Below are 18,226 nucleotides of genomic sequence, written 5' to 3' on the forward strand. Positions count from 1 at the left end.
AACCAAATACATTTGAAAACAGCATATAAACAGCAGCATAGAATTTCCGCATTGGAGATAAAACTCTTATTTTTCGTACAGTGCTCTCTCTGAACTCGTTGAGTTTGTTAATCAAAAATTCGTTAAAGTTTTACAAAATATGAAATAGATTAAAACAAATTCGAAATTCGGCCATCCAGATATCCATGTTCGGGTGGAGGATTACATTATTCAAAATTTGATGGCTCTAGATACCGTCGTTTTTGTCACAGTGCGAGAAACATACATGTATTCATGCAAATTCTTCATTATTTAATTTTTTTAAATATAATACAGGGTGATAATATTTGGTAACAACAATTTGCAAGGAGACTCGGACATTTATAATAAAACAGCGCAAAATACCGCTTCGAAACTAACAGCCTTTCTAAGCTTTGGGCTAATAAATTAAATTAACAGTAAAATCTTATGCAGAACTAAAAATAAATTTAAAAAATAATCACTATAAAATACAAGCAAAATTAATTATTACGGTTAAATACAATTTTAATATTATAATTAAATGTATAAAAATTATTAAGGATTCAAAAGTGTTTATCACTATGATGGATTATGAAATAAAATTGAAATAAAATTTCTTTATAGAAATCGTGCTATAATATTCATTTTTAATTTTAAAACAGCAGCACAATTTAGAATTTTAAACAAAACTTTCAAAAACTCGTTTTTAAATATTTTAGTATTTTTTACTTATTTACACCCATAAAAAGCATACAAATTGCAAGAGAAAATTGCTTGTTTGAAATTTTCTATTAGTTCAGATTTAAAATATGATTTTCTAAAAGAAGTAGTTAAAAATTTCCTTACAGCATAGGAAAAGCGAAAAAAATATCCAGCCCTGAAAGCATGTAATAGCTTTATAATTATTTGGAACGTTAATTATGCTTGATAAATATGCGAAATTTTAAAAAATCAATCTCAATTTCAAAAATAAAAATATGGAGAAATTCTAATTTCTGAAATGAGGCGCTACAACCAGCTTTTTCTTAACAATTATACACGCTGCAATAGGCAACCACTGTTAAATTTCTGCAAGTCGTCCCTACTCCTTCGGATGTGATCAAGGTGACAGCCGGAACGCTTCAGACGAGAGAGAAAACCTATTTGGGTTGGTCTCTTTCTTATAAGGTCCATGATGGCGACCATAAAGCGGTCACCAACAAAAAGAAGAAAATTTGTCGTAGACTATCCCCCAGTATTGACCAAGAGGAGCCAAAGCTGTTTTCATCAGAAGCAATAAACACAATTTCTGAATACAAAAATCAGTATTTCAGTCTGGTTTTTTTAAATATTGTTTCGATTTATTACTACTCTTGCCTGTAATAAACCCATGCCGTAATATGCAACTCGTTTCCCGACCCAATCATGCTTTAATTTTCATGCCAGTTTCGGGATTATTATTTTCTACTTTCATTTTGTAGCAATTTTAATGGCCATACATGTTTCTTTGAAATTTTGAATATGGAAAACGTTTATGGTAGTATAAAGCAACAAACCTCTCGGAAGAGTAGCTCAGACCTGTTCAGATTGAAATTCCTAGCTGAAGCAAAAACAAAAAGAAAAAGATTAATTTACTTCATAAATAAATATCTTCATATCAGTTACGAAAATATTACTCACATTTCATTAAGTTACTCACCTCAGCTACCAAAGAATAAAAACGCAAAGAAAAAAGTTAATAAATAAGTAAAACACAGATTTAAATTCATTTATATATATACATATATATATATATACATATATATATATATATATATATATATATTCCTTTATACATAAATTAATTTATATATATATATATATTATATATATTAGGTACATTCATATATATATACATTCATATATATATACATTAGGTACATAAGGTACATTCATATATACTATAGGGCGTTTTAGGAAACTGGTTACTGCCTTTCAGGAGAGATAGAGTACAACTAGACGATGGAAAATCACACAGCAGTGCATTGTCACAAACGCGTTCCTGGAACGCTAGTGATGACACAAATCACAGGAAAGAAAGGGCACGAACAGGGTGAGAAAACATGGTTATTATGGCTAGTACAGCAAAAACCTAGAAGTAAGAGCAAATACATACAACAATCTTCATCAAAGATGTTCGAAATCACGACCCCGGACCGTGATGCAGGCATCGGGCGTCATGTACCTTCTACGTGATCTTCCATGAGTGACGCAGATCTTCCATGCGCCGTTGAGGCCTGCATCACGATCCGGGGTGGCAATTTCAAACACCTTCTCTAATGACTGTTATTTTCTATTTTTTGTTCGTATTTCTTGATTTCTGCTGTACTAAGCATAATAAACATGTTTCCTCACACTGTTCGTGTCCTTTCATTCTTGTGACTTGTGTCGTCCCTACCGCGCCAGGAAAGCGTTTCCGACCATGAATTGCTGTATAAGTTTCCGTCGTTTAGGTGCACTCTTCTGAAAGATTGCAACCGATTTGCTGAAACACCCTGTATGTGCAGGTACATTTATAGAAAGATTTCAGATGACAGAATTCCTGATTCTATTTCCAGGCCATTTCTTATTTTACTATTAACTGATTATCAACTTAATGAGATAAAAGGCAGAGCGAAATATGCATTTTCATAATAAACTAACGTTATGAATACGGTCTGATTATCTCCTAGGATATAAGGTATGTATAGAAGAAATATCCTCTATAATTCCTTGCATTTACAATTTCGTTCAAAATAATAAGGTGACTAACTAATTCCCACTACCTCACATGTGCCGGCTGACCATAGCAGTTTATTCTCTTGATGAAAATAGACAAAGAGTTCTACTAAAGAATAGGTATAACGGGGGGGGGTGAGTTTTTTTTTTTTTTTTTTTTTTTTTTTTTTTTTTTTTTTTTTTTTTTTGTACTTCACTTGTTAATATGCGGGCATTAGCTATGTTAAATCGGCAAATATTTACGCATAATAGAAATGGCTTCAAAATTGCCGAAAAAGCAAGATCATGCTAGAAATATTTTTCATTCTAAAGTATTTTTCATCAAAGCTATAAATTCAGCTAGGGACTGATGAGGTTTAATGTTGCTATAAAATAAGAAATCCAACCACAGCTTCCAATCTTTTAATGAACTCTTTCAAAACATTCCATATTCACCTGACCTCCCACGATTCCACTTTTCCCTATTTCCTGCCTTATTATTTCGACATTAAGATTAGTGACGTTTTAGAGCACCTCCTGCAAAGGATGGGATTTTACATTATAACTTTTAAAGCATTCATTTATTTTATCTAACCAATTATTTTATGTTAAGTACCTTCCTTGTCACTCTCCCTTTCTTTTTTTCTGCCAGAATGGTAATTTCTAGTTCGCGCGTATTCAAATGGGGGAGAAAAATGATATTTATAGGAAGGTTGAATTAGAGCGTGTTTCACCTACTGAAGGCCACGTTGACAGCTGAAATTTCAAGCTAGCAGTCTCTCCGAAGCTTTATTTTTTAGTCTGGTAAATAGTGCTTGGTCACGCCGGTATAGATTTGAGCCACCTTGCGCGCTACTCATTTCTGTGCAGTCTTTGGCTAACTGAAGATTTAACCTAGTTTTAACTTTAATTCATTACTTTTTGAGTTACGTCATAAATGCTGGTGTACTTGTAAGCATAAAATGTGCGTACTGTCATATTATTCATGTTCTTAAAGGTTCTTTTGTACCATTCTCACATTTCTCTATTTTTTACTGGACATAGCATAAGTCACTTGATCCGTCTGAGGTGTTGTCTTAGGCTGCGTTCAGACGGCGGCGTAAATGGCATAGAGGCGTAATCATAAGGGCATAAAATACGGGAATTCCGTTCACACTTGCGAGAACGGGTGTAAGCCGTGGCCAATGAGAGAAGCTAAATTTGCGCATGCCTGGATGTGTCTACAACTTTCCTGCGCTGTTCTCCTTCTCGATTGATTTCCCGCGTTCGCTCTGCTTGTTTTGTAACAGCGAAATCTTCTGTAGAACGCCGCTTCATTTTAGCTTCGCTCTGATTGGTCGACGCTTATCCCAAACTCGGCCTAAAGTTGAAAACTTTGAACCACGAGCTCTTAACCAGATTTAGTGACTTAGCACAGACTGGTTGCCTTGGCAACGGAGCTCGGCTTTAACCACTTTAACCACTTAAAGCCCGTCTAAAAGAAGCTTTAGTGTATGCTTCTCAGAAAGATGAGGCTCTCTCCACAACTTTTGTTTACTCACTGTATAAGCTTGTTTTCAACAACCCACATGGAAACATTTCACCTGTCTCAAAGCATCGAACAGCCAAAGAACTGAATATGTAGAACTTAATCTGATCATTATGGTCAAAATAAAAGCTTACAAATATATCAAATATTTTAGAAACTTAACAAAGAGAGATTGCAAAAATTAGTTTCTTGTGTGCTTAAATCATGGCATACAGATTTCTCAAAAGTCAGAATTAAAACTGTCCGAATGCTTACTTAACTCTGTGAAACAGCCACAAAATTGTGTCTGTAAATCTGAGATATCAAAGGAGAAAAACTATTTCACGAAATTAGCTGTTCCAAACAATATTTGAAGGTCTTTATTTGACCTCGGCCGTGACAATGAAAATACAACTACTAAGAAAAAATTCATCGAATTTTCCTTAATTCTTATAACGGTTATCTAAACCCTTAATGCGTAGCCCAAAACATAATTATCCATTTCTATTGTGTTTTGAATTAGATATCCAGTTTTTTTGCGGTATTTTAAATCAGATTTTCATTTATTGTATATCACAACATCTGCTAGATACATTAATAATACAGAAAGGTCAGGGATGAAGAAATAATCGAGTAAATAATCTTTAGCATCAAATTATAGTGTTGCGACTTATCTCACTTCTCTGAAAGTAACATCAGAACAAGCCCACGAAGTTCATCGTGGCAAGAAGTGCAAGATTGCGCCTGGTGTTGGCAAGAGCTTTGAGCACGACACAGGGGACGGCATGATTTTGCTCTGTTAAGCCCCCAATTTTGATGGAGAGAGCCCCGGGGTATGGGTCACAGGGTTTCCCACGCCTTTTACCCTACCAGCAGCCTCTCCAGAGGACTTTCGGCTCGCCCTATATTTAGAGTATCCCGATGCCGCACAGGCATTATACATTTACAAACATCCATATCTTATCCGGTATCTGAACCCGGGCCATTCGATACGGCATTCCGCGTCACTAACCATTATCTCGTTGGGTAGCGCACAGCGTTATACATAACTAATGAAAAATGCCCCTTTGCCCTTTGTATGTTCAGACATACAGTGGAAAATCAAAAGAAATGAACAAAGGGAATAAAAGGGAGAGGAAATAAATAATTGCTTATGATAGGCATCATATATACATAATTATTAGTCCAAAGGGGCTTGGTACCTGAAGGACTATTCTTTTCGTTTTGCGATTTTGCGTTGGTTCACTATAAATGTCCGTTTCACTTTTCAAACTGTTGCCACCAAATGTTAGAGCTCTGAATTATATTTAAAGAAATTAAATAATGAAAAATCTGCATAAATGTATGTCTATTTTTGGCATTGTGATAAAACAACGGTACATAGAGCCATCGAATTTTGAATGACGTAATCCTACTGCGAATATGGGCATGTGGAAGCCCAAATTTGAAATTTGGAATTTGTTTTATGATCGATTTCATATTTTGTAAATCTTTAACGAATTTTTGATAAACAAATTCAAGTATTTCAAAGCGAGCAATAGCAACATGGTACAGAAAAAAAAAAAAAAAAAAATTATCTCCAGCGCGTGAGACTGCGTATCAGAAACTCTAAAGATATGCTCAATTTAAAACTGTGTTGCGATATTCCTGTTGAACTGAATTTTATGGTTTAAGTGCGAAGAACGTGATATATAATAATAAATAAAGGTAACAGATTAAATGTTAAAAAACGCCCCTTTGTACGTAATTTAAAATCTGAAACATTTCAGATTTTTAAAAAAACATTTTGAGTATTTTTTAATGCGGTGTGCTATGTGGAAAGGGAAATTTCTATAAAAAAAGTTGACAGTTATATTAATAACTTAATTTCATTACGATACAAAATATGTAATAATTGGGCAATATCACGTGACAGAATCCTTGAATTTACAGATAAAATACAGGAAAACGTACCTCTGAGGAATTTCAACAGTATGGCATCGGTGTGTTTTGGCAACAGGACGTCAGATAAGGCTTCACGAAACTAATTGAGACAAAAAGATTCTTATTGTACATTAATTAATCGCACAAATATAATAATGAGATAAACATTATGATGATGAGAACTCAGCATGAAATTTTAAACAGTATAGAATACTACAGACTTAAAATTCCTTTCTAAATATTTAAATATAACTCGGAAAAGGTGTGATATTTAAAACTACTGAATTTGTGTAAAATCTAATCAACCAATATTATTAAATTAGTAATATAAGCCAGTTTTGCAACTCTATTTAGCACCTCGTGGATTATACGTTTTCATGCCAGAAGTACCTGAATAAAAAAATTTGAGACAAGTACATTTTTACAAGTACTTTTGTGAGACAAATATTTTCCCATGCGTTACTTTGTTGCATATAGGTACACGGTTGTCCTGAAAATAGCTTTTAAAAGTCTGGCAAAAACATTATGACCATCCTTCATTCTTCGCGTTGTTCAAGCTTCGACAAGAGAAATAACAACAGCCAGTCATGGAGAAGAATCTAATAAATATCCTTTAGTAAGTATCCAGGAGGAGATTGTACCAGATTTGGTAGCAGATGTCACAAAATTCTGTCGATTGCGAGATGGATTGTTGACCTCTGAGCTGGGACTCCGGGACACACAGATGTACTCAACAGTATAGATAGCTCATAGGATGAAATTAAAATTTCAGCCCAGTTCGTTCCTCAAATTCAGTATAAAACCTCCCATCTCTTCTAGATCCGTTAGATATTATTCTCATCACGTATTATTTACGTTATACTGACTAATATATTATCACATCATAATCCCTGCGTTCATAAAGCTTTGAAGGACCCACCAGCGGCCGAGCGGTAAAGTCGCTGAACACTGGTAGTTCGGTCCGAGGTTCGAATCCCGCGAACGGTCTGGCTGCATGGGAGTTTTCGTGGTTTTCCCCATGTGTAACGTGTATACGAGCCAGTTTCCCTTAGAAAGTCCTCCACGAAAGGCATCCCTCCCCTTAGGCAGATAGCCCTCGAGGCTTTGCCGTAATTAAATAACCTAACCATAAAGCTTTGGTTAGTCAGCACATTTACTAGAAAAATTGAGCAGTATTAAGCTTTCAACAAATGGAATTCCTTAAAATTGGACAATTCTTTAAACATATTCTTTATTTTGAATCTATCCGAAAAGAAATTATAAAATGCTCCATGAAGCATATGAACTGAAATCGTCTTGAAGTGAATCTCTGTGCAAATACAATTAGTCCATTCAAGCGCGTAGTCAAGATAAGATAGACTTCAGAAAATTAGAAATGGCAACAGTAAAAAACGTTTAAAAGAAAAGGATTTTCAGAATAATAGTAACTGACGAAATATGTAAGGACAAACAACCTTTTTAACACCGATGAAATGAATAAGCACTGAAGGATAAATGCCAAAGATAGAACAGGAGTTCTGTGAATATTTTGCCTTTTGGCTTTTACAACACAGGCAGTTCTTTCTTTTTATAATGTGAAAAATGAAATGTGAATGCATTTTATCAATAAAATGTTTTATTATAATAACAAGGCACATATACCTTCAGAGAAATATTAGTTTTAGAAGAGAATAATAAAATATTTACGAAGCTAACAAAGCTCAGATTTATGACATCTTGTTACAACTTTTAATTTTATTAATCTCGTCTTCAGTAACAGCGAAAACCACTCGTAAGAATAAACCAGCCGTATTTCCTGTTTCAGCCTGCATATAAAATTCTAAAACGTCTATGCTGTCTTGTTAACAGAGTTAAGTGAAAGGAAAAGTAGAATTTTGCTTTAATTGATACACAGTCTGCAGCATATATAACCGATAAAATAATCCATCTTACAGGAAAAAAAACAAATTTTTTATATATAGATTGTTATTCCAGATTTGATTTACATAACGTTTAAAAAGAGGTGAATACTCATTCTTTTCTTATTTGCAGTAATTTACCTGTTTTAACATCTCCTGCTCCATGTTGCTTAGTTTATGGTCCGATGTCTCCATGTTAGGTAAACATCAGGCTTCTAAAAATAACAGAAAATTAATATATTACCTTCCTTAGATAACTTTAGGGAAGATAATTTTAAACACAGTAATGAAGCATATCATAAAATGGTGGGGGGTGAGAAACAGACTTTCGAATTGTTTTATTTAATTATGGCAAAGCAGAGTAGGGCCACAGTGTCGCTCTGGTCAACAAATATAGTGAATTTTAAAGAGTGCATTTATTATATTGTGGTTTATGCGCTATCCACGAAGTAGATTTAATTCAACCCAATAAGTTTAAATGAAATGCAAGAAAAAATGCGTATAATTTAATATTCCGTACAAAGGAGTCATATTGTAAGGATCTTAAGTTTTACTAACGTTTATTTTATTTTAAATCTTTACTATCACTTCTTATTTTCTACTTCCGGCCAGAATTATAAGCGTTAAGGTTTTTATGCAAAGTTTGTCTGGCGAACGCCAAGTATTTAAGTTGTGGCTTTTTGCCAAGCGAGAGAGAGGAAGCAGTGAGTCGAAGCAGGCCGCTTACCTTAGAAGTTACGCAGTTGCTTGTTGCCTTCCAGGCCAGAGGTTTTAATCCTCTTGATAAATTTAAACGTATTGTAGTGTTCACAGTTCTCTGTACTACATACGCTTCCTGTTATTATAAGGCCAATCTTCCACGTTTATTATTCTAAAGTTAAATTAGAATTTAGTTTTATTTTTATATTTTTACGTTTTGACCCCAAGTAGCGGGTCGGTGTATCCGAAGTACGGAAGTCATTGTAAATAGAGAAAAATAAAGGGTTTTGCATACCCTTCTTGTGTATCCTGTCTACTTCCCACAATTAGTGAACATAGCTTTAGTAAGCTCTCTGTTCCGAGTCAGGTCCTTGCATGTTCCCGAAGAAGGTAAGAAGGAACATTGACCCTGATAATATGTGATGTACACATCAGATGTTTTACTTCCTTGTACGAAGTAAAAGGGAAGTATTGTAATTGTGAAAAATTTCAGGCATTATATTTCACCGAAAATATCCATTTTGACCGCTATCGAATGCAATTTAAAGATGTTTTTGCTTGCAACAAGGGCATCTTAGGATAATAGCAAGTTATCTGTACGTAAGGAAACAGCTATTTTACATAAATGAATATCTAAGAGCAAATCTAATCAGAAACAAAACCTCTACAGATTAGAAAACCGAAGTATTTTCGTTTCTATTTTCCACAATAGCTACACAAGTAAATATTTGCAGAAAATAATTGATGTTTTTTTGGATTTTAAAAATAATGTTACGGATACTACAAGAGCTGGATGTATTATTGGGTAAAAATTACTATTTACGGCGACTCACATCATAAGTAAATCAATTATGCGGGTTATGATGCTTTCCCTCAATTTAAACTATGCTGCTTGCCCTAAAATCTGCATAAACCTCTAGACTGAGCGATACGTGGTGAAACAAGATATAAAGAAAAGATTCAAATGAAATTGTAAATGCTAGTTAAAGGAAATCTCATACATGTTGTTACACAGGACTGGTTGAAGATGAGTTAAGATTTATACACAACTAAAACAGCATTTCTTATAGGACATGATAAAAGGAGTTGGAAATGTATCTTTTAAAACTACACTTAATGTTGAATTATCTCCGTCTATCATCAACTTCAAGTAAGTATGTAAACAAAATTTTAAGGCCTTTTTTAGGTACCCTTGATTTGATTACGGTAGGCTAATTAAGGAATGAGGCTTCATCATTAACGGCTATATTGTAAAAGTCTAGCATGGAGCTTATTTTGAACTAGAAATGTTAGAAAGCAAAGATGGACATCCTATTACAAGGTAAAGGGCAATTTCTTGGATATAAGGTTAAGTAAAATATTTATTTTATAAAATATTTCCAAGAGAAAACATATATCTATGCGCTTTATTTTACTGACTGCATTACTAAAATGAATATTTTAAGTGTTTACTTATTTTTTGATGGAGTTTCGGCTCGCCATATATTTAGAAAGCCTCCATGCCACATTTACAAACATTTACAAACATCCATGGCTTCTCCGGGATTCTAACCAGGGCCCTTCAGTTATTTAATGCCATGAATGATGTAGAGTTTTTCGAACCTAGCTCCTTCAGACAGCAAAGCAGCTACAGAAGCGCCTATTGAAGCTTTCCGCAGAAGTTGCAAAAAAGGCTCTCAAGACAACATTCCGAGAGACATGGCCATCACGATGTCAGGAAGAAGAGACAGGAAGATTTACTTACAACATCTTCCCAATACCTACTCTCAAGAGGCTCAAATGCAACCGACTCTTCCTCCAGGCTTGTACCAACCATGGGAAATTCCCAGCGTATTACAGACGATTCCTCAGACGGGACGTCAACTGTTTTTGCGGACGTCAACGGGGAAGACGCGGACGCACTTCATTACCTGCTCTCCTGCCCTCTGACAGATCACCTTCGACAGCAGTTCTTTCCTTCCGACTACATCACATGTCCAGTTAATAGACTGTTCACGGACTATGACTGGAACCAGGGCATCTTAGAGATAATGAAGCAAGTGAATGAAAATAATTATATCCAAAAAACTAAAGATTAATGTAAAATCTTTAGTGTATAAAGGCAGCCTAACCGTCAGATTGCTAGCAACGACTAGGATGACTTCCTAATCCTGTAATGCCATTAACTTAGTTTGGCGGAAGAGGTTAAGTAAAGTGACCATCTAACCTATTGGAAGGGTGAAAAGTGTCAGTTTCATCTGACAAACATTTCGTTTTCCGTTTTACGCTCATTTCTGAAACACGATTAACGAGAGTATATTATATATTAGTTCAAAGAGGCTTTGTCCTTGAAGGACTATTGTTTTCGCTATGCGATTTTGCGTCGGTTCATTATCGGCCGAGTAGAACGGAAGATACAGGAAGTGTCCCTTTTTTTTCACAGTATACATCAAGTTTCGCCTATTTTTACCGGAATCATCATTTATAATTTTAGATTTTCGGTAATACTGAATAGGATTTTGTTGACATATTTGCAGATTGCAGTATAATTAAAATCTATCTTTCTGTTATTAACTAGTAAATCCTAATGCTCTCATCAGGAATGAGTAAGCCTTCATTTTATATAATTTATTTGCAGCGTGTCGGGTGCAGTGATTATATTCAATTAACATAATGTACTTTAACTGCAACCGAACGTTAGAATTTTCACTGACTGTTTAATAAACCACAATTTACAATAAATAAATAAATAAATAAATAAAACCAAGCCAGTTTTACCTTTATGGTTTTTTTCTTCCCAGATTTCTATTAATGTCATAATTTTGTTTCCTCGGTTTTAATATTTTCCTTGTGGTTTTCTGTTTACGTCTTAAATAGTTTTGAAACACATCTCAATTCATTCTTTTCTTATCACGATTTCATAAGCGGGAAAATATTAAAGTGGATCAACATATGAGCAAATACATGCAGCAAAAATATAAAACGTCTACTTTAAGATGGAGTAAGATTATCGTTAATTCTGGCTAACTATGAAATGAGGACAAGTTTTAATTAAATTTTAAACGTAACACTTATATGAAAGTATTAAAATATTTGTGTTAACCAATTTCCTAGAAATTTACATTTTAAGTATGCCTACAGTTTAAATATTGTACAGAGTCTTTAGGTGTTTTTTTCGATGTCAGGATTCTGAAGACAGCTTCACCAAGATTCGAACTCAGGATTTTCTGCATACGCGTAGAGTGTGCTTCAAGTTACCTCACGAAGCCAAGCGGAAAAGAGGAAGAAAGAATCTGATACGGAAACTACATGACTTCCTTGCACGGCCTATTAAATTATACATATTTCTGCTGCATTTCATTTATTTGCCGCATTTCACTTATTTCCTCGAATTTCGTTATGCATATATTTCTCATTCAATTAATTTAGTTCTCTGTGTAAAATGTTTAAGCTTTCTCAATAAATAGGCTTCCTGAAAAATGAGTCCAATGAGTGGTAAGATAACTGACTACTGGTAGTCTGTCTCGGGGTCAAATTCCAGCGAACACGCTAGCTGCAAGGCAGCTTTTTTAAGTTTTCCTGTAAGTCATGTGGATACTAGCCAGTTTCTCTTAGAAAGTTCTTTACGAAGGCATCTATCCTCTTAGAAAGAACAAGATAATTTTATTTGCATTATATAAAGCAGATAATTTCTTATCTGCTTTATATAATGCAAATAATCTAACCTTAACTTCCTTAAAAATCTCTTAAGAAAGAAAACTTGTAGAAAATTGTATAATTTAGCTAGATTACAATGATATATTGTCATTCAAATTGCTTAGCATATAAACGCTGTAGAGTCACTACGTTATTGTGAAGCAAAAGACATGAAAAATGAGCAAAGCCTTCGCCGGGACTCGAACCTGGACCTCTCGAATATGCGCCGAGGGTGCTACTATTGTACTATGAAGGCGAGCGGGAAGGAGGGGGAAAATACCTCATATACTCCCCCTTTTCAAAGGTGAGTGGAAATGAGAGGACCCAATCACCAAATACTGGTGGTGACGAATTATTCTTCACCACCTTTTAGTTTGCGCGCCTTTGTAAAGTCATTAGGTTATTTTGAGCAGGAGACATGAAAAAAAAATGAGCATTGCTCTCTCCGGGACTCGACCTTGGACCTCTCGAATACGCACCGAGTGTGCTACCTTACACCACAAAGGCACGCTGGAAGGAGGGAGAAGATATCTCAGAACGTTGCAGTAAGAACATAAAGCAAATTTTCCGTTATTACTTTTTAAAACCAAAACCTGTCTACAATGTTCGAAGAAATGACTGCATAAGCAAGAAGCGATAGAAACTATTGCATTTGCGTTTGATTCGTTTTACAAAAATTCTTACTTATATAAGGGTAAGTATGCAAGTTTATGCATGCGTTTAATAATAATAGAATAATGATTTTAAAACTTACCAGGAATTTTCAGTTGAAACAATTACGATTTGTTGGTGTTGTAAAAATTTTCGATAATACTTTAGTAAAGCTGAATGCTAGCAGTTGAACAAACTGGGAACAAATGCTTTTAATAATACTTGTTGGCTTAATGTTGCAGACGAATGAAGACCGTGCAAATAAAATAATCGACACGAATACGATCATACAATGAGCTATATCTTTGAATTAACAATGTCCTCGGGAGGTAAATTAAAGGTAATGAAAGCTACTCAAGTTCTCAGTGGTCAGGAGAAAGAGAACAAAGTATTAAAATAAACTGCACGTACTTTTCCTCCCTGAAAGGAAAGAGTGAAATTTTTATCCCGAACGTAAGATAAATTCATATTAATAAGGAAACCGATTTCGAATACGATGTGCCAATCTTGATTCAGAATCATTAAGATTTTACATTGAATAACATAAAACCGGTCCAAACACAATGCCTGACATAACTTGATTTACCTAGACACGTCAATTTTAGACAAATATAGTTTTAGTTGCCAGTTTTTATCCCAGCAATTATTTTCTCTTTTTGATCATTATAGGAGGAACTACGCAGGGAAAGCTCAATTTTTATCATGTATTTGATTTTTAGTTATTTTGTACCAAGTAAAGGAAACGTGGTAATCGCGAAAACGTTCGGGTATCAACGAAATTTTCGGATATTAACGGGTTACTTAGAGTTCATGAAAATATCCATTTTCGTCGCTCTCGAGATCATTTGAACGATGTTTTTGCGTGACATTTGTTCGTGCGAACAGAATAAAAGACTCTTTTCCCCAACACAGATTGTAAAATGAATTGAAAATGAATTTAGAAGAATTGTTTTTCGTGACCTACGTACGTATTTATCTCGCATAATTCCAAAACGGATGGCTGTAGAAAGTCGAAATTTTGTATACGGGACTGCAATAACATTTAGCTGTGCTTTCTTGCTTTTTCGTTGCAATCGGCCGCCCATGGTGTATGTAAATATATATAAATACTGGCACTCTCTTACCCTATTCCGTGAGCTCAGGGATTTTTATTCTTATATGTTGGTACAATGGGAATTCTTTGCTTTGAATGTGATTATTTTATGTTGCTCTTATATTCCAGTTAAGGTTTTTGTGCCTTTTATTAATCTGCATGCAACAGTTGTAGAATTATTAACAGTTTAAAAGTGTAAGTAGCTCTGCTAGACCTAATAAGGCCATCATTCGTTTGCATTTAAAACTCTTAGCAGAATAGTGAATTAAGTCATTTGGTGCACTAACTTCGGTGTCCCAGTGGTACTGAAAGTTAGCATTCAGTTTTGTGCACAAAAAAATATGTTTTTCTGCCCTCTGGCCGAAGCGCTGGCTTTTGCATAGAAACTCTAATTTTACTGGTAAAAAAATGTTCTTTTTAATTGTTTTTAACTGCATTTCGTGTTTTGAGTTTTTCTGTATTTTAGAATTTTTAGTGGCATTTGAATTTTTTTATGTACTTTTACCTGGCCGCAAAGTGCAAACTGAATTGATTGATTTAGAAATATATCTCCATTGCACTTCGAGGAAATAGATTAAATAAAATTCAACAAAGTATGTGTATAATTTAATAGGCCGTACAAGGAAATCATGTGGGCACCATTAGATATCTTTGTTAAACAACATTATGTCATTCCAAACACCTTATTGTATTTTAAGCTATTCTCATTATTTTGTATTAGCATATAATATGAGTGTATATATAGCAGTTGTAGACGATAATGCTCTACCATCAGAAATTTTTCATGCTACTTTAAAATATTAGTAAACATTATATAACTCATTTTAAATAGTTAGAATTAATTTTAATCGGTATCGTTCATGACCCATTTTTACTCGTATATTATTAAACTGAAATATTGTTACTTTATCTGTAACTGTTATGTACAGAAATTATCTGATAGCGTTGTAAAAACTATGTGAATGATTTTATGATTTATGGAAATCTTAATTTTTATTTGATTATGAATTATTTATTTTAAGGCTTTAATTTTGGGGAAAAACAGATGCTTCTGGAAATATTATTTAGTTTAAAAGAATATTATTTATTTTCCTCTATTTGCAAATCTTGTACAAACTTTTATTCATTGTGAAAGAAGCAGGGAAAGGGAGGCAATTGTTGCCAAGTCATGATTTCGCGCGCTTTGTCTTTTAGAATGTTCGAGAAAGAATTTTCATTGTTAGTTGACCTTAAGAGAGGAAAGTACGTGACAGAAAGGTCAAAGGTTGCTACTTGTCTTTCAATGTAAGTCATTCAGGTTTTTGGCGATTGAGGGTCCGGTTGTTGGCTAAGTGAAGAAGGGCGCGCATGCGCGATCACCCTTATTTCCGCATTCTGGAGTTGAAAACGAAGATTTTGCCATAATTAAGGGGGCGATAAGTGAAGCCATAGTGGGAGTCCGTTTTGGGAAGGAGACGAAGGAAATTCGAGTTGGATACACACTTACTTTTGGCTCACTCTCTGACTGACTCGCTGATTTTCGGGCTTGCTGGACTTACGGGCTTGCTGGAAAAAATGTAATTACTAAGAGAGATGTTTTCCGGCGGGGAGCGGCAAATATGCTCCCCGGCCGCGTTTGGTTAAGAGGCGAGACTCGCTTACGCACTCACTCTTGGACTCACTTACTGGTTGGCTGGACTTGTGGATGTTACTCTTGAAAACAGGTTGAAAAAGCGAGAGAGAAGATGTAATTACGATGAAAAATGTTTTCCCGGCGGGGAGCGGCAAATATGCTCCCCGGCCGCGTTTTGGTTAAGAGGCGAGACGCACTCACGCTTGGACTCACTGATTTTTGGGCTGGCTGGACTAGTGGACGTTGCTCTTGAAAACTGGCTTGAAGGAGATAAATGTAATTGACTACGAGAGATGTTTTCCGGCGGGGAGCGGCAAATATGCTCCCCGGCCGCGTTTTGGGTTAAGAGGCGACTCTCTTACGCACTCATTCTTGGACTTTTTGGCTCACTCTCTGACTGGCTCACTGATTTTTGGGCTGGCTGGACTAGAGGACGTTGCTCTTGAAAACTGGCTTGAAGGAAATTCGAGTTGGATTCTCTCTCTTACTGACTGGCGGGTGGAATTTACTTGGGACGTTACTCGTGAAGCTTGCTCTTGGGATGAGTAAGAACAGGCGAGCCGTAATTGCCTAGAAGAAACGTTTCTGACCTGAAGCTGAAAACCCTCTTCCTTGCGGCGTGCTGGTAAAGAGGCGAAATTTGAACGAGTTACCTGCGTGTTGACATAGGACTTTCAGGACCAAGCGGATAGCCGTCCTGGGCAGCAGTGCTCCTGTTTCTGTTCTACAGTGGTGAAGTGGCGTCGACATCATGAGAACCAGTGTAAAGATGAGCCCAGCCGACGTCAACGCTTGATAAGATAAGGGTCCTCCATTTCAAGATGTCCCCTCAAGATAAGTTTTATTTTTTTTGTGTTTATTCGATCCTCTCACGTGAAGTAAACAAATTTAACATTGGTGCCGTGACCTCTGCTTAGTGAAGGATCGAATCGGTAACTCATTTTTTGAATTTATTATTTCGTATAACTTACTGTTTTAAGAAGGTGTTAAATTTTATGTGCTAGGATTAATTAGAGTTTTTGATTTGTGTTTGCTTATTTGTTGATACGAGAGTGATGAAGTTTGAAAATGTGTGTGAATTTCAAAATTTTTGGACTTTAACGTTAGGCAAACAGAATTGAACTTTAAAATTAGGAAAAATATATATTTTAATGTAGCAGAATAGGTACTGTACATTTTTACTGTTGAAAATCCTTGAGTGTTTTCTGGATGTGTATTTTTGATTTCTGATTTCTGATACAAGATGGAAAATGAATTATTTCCCGATAATCCTATGCTATTTGTGTATCCTTGTAACAAGTTTCGAGTGCTTGTCTTTAAAAACTGGACTCATTTTTTGAGCACTTCTAAGAGAAAGAGATTAAAGACTCTAATTATTTTACTGAATGAGACAAGCCATAGCTATGCGTAGCTAGAAATTTTTTTTTGTGTGTGTTTTTGATAATTATTTAACCTAGAATCTTGTGAAATGTGTAATTGTGAGGGGTAACGTTAGAGAAATTTTGATTTTTTTGACTTAATTGAATAATATTTTGTGAAATGTATGTAATGTTTTCATGATTCTCTAGCGTAGTATATTATTGCGTTTTGATTTACAATGTTTTGTTATAATTCCAGTATATTGTGTAATGTGTTAGAAAATTTAATTTAGTACTGAGCAATGAATTTTATAAGTTCTGAAGGCATAATGATACAAATAAATGAGTAAAAAAAAAAAAAAAAAATTGAAGATTATTTTTTTCAAGTGCAAAATTCTGTTTTAAAGTGAACATGGGTTAGATTTGAATTTTTGCCTGAGATCAGCAATAGTGATGTTTGCATATGTAATTTGTTTGGATTGAATTCATCAGCTTGAGTGAAGTTCTAATTAATTTAATGAGTCAGAGTAATTGAGATTAGTTATCTTATGAGTTTTAAGTTTGTGAAGAGTTGTCACGTGAAAATTGTTTAAACAGTAGAAATTGAGTTAGTCTTGTGAATTGTAGAAAGTGAATTTTAATGAGAATTTTGTGACAACGGGAATTTGTTTTGTGAAAATTTTTGAAATAAGTTTGAGAAGATTAGTTACTTTTGTTCTGTACTCATGAGTGGGAATTTTCGGTTGATTACAAGTAGTTTGTCTTGAATTTACTAGTGGATCGTAATAGATTTGATTTGAGTTATTGAATTTTCTTTCTTGGTTGGACTTGTTGCTGAATTTGGGGTTAATTCTTGTCTTGGCTTAAGTTTTGTATTTGAATCGGTAGTATCAAGATAGTTGTATCAGGTTTTTGTTTTGTTTTGGTGGTTTCTGCCAAGGTCCGAAAAATGTAAGTTCTCTGATGTTTAGTTTCTGTGGAAGAATTGAGATTTCTGTGGTCATAGGAAAATAGTAGAATTTGAGTTATGGATTTCATTTGTGTGATTTTTAGGGATTTCTGAATTATGAGTTATGAGTATTTTTTTTTAGTTTA

General features: G+C 34.7%; 1 protein-coding gene across 1 annotated transcript in view; it reads right to left on the minus strand.

Annotated features, from left to right (window-relative positions):
• Positions 1–13,514, minus strand: part of LOC118187804 (SEC14-like protein 2) — a 66,069-nt gene extending 52,555 nt beyond the window's left edge. Inside the window, exons 1-4 of the mRNA XM_085814541.1 lie at positions 13,172–13,514; positions 8,185–8,258; positions 6,176–6,245; positions 1,536–1,579 (exon numbers count right to left, since the gene is read on the minus strand). Coding sequence (XP_085670667.1) covers positions 1,536–1,579; positions 6,176–6,245; positions 8,185–8,238 — 168 coding nt within the window. The 5' untranslated portion in view covers positions 8,239–8,258; positions 13,172–13,514. The remainder of the gene's footprint in view (positions 1–1,535; positions 1,580–6,175; positions 6,246–8,184; positions 8,259–13,171) is intronic.
• Between the last annotated feature and the right edge of the window lie 4,712 nt (positions 13,515–18,226).

Source organism: Stegodyphus dumicola, chromosome 4 (genome assembly GCF_044657685.1).
Source record: "Stegodyphus dumicola isolate Sdum_Otavi_A_Nest chromosome 4, ASM4465768v1".
Lineage (NCBI taxonomy): Eukaryota > Metazoa > Arthropoda > Arachnida > Araneae > Eresidae > Stegodyphus > Stegodyphus dumicola.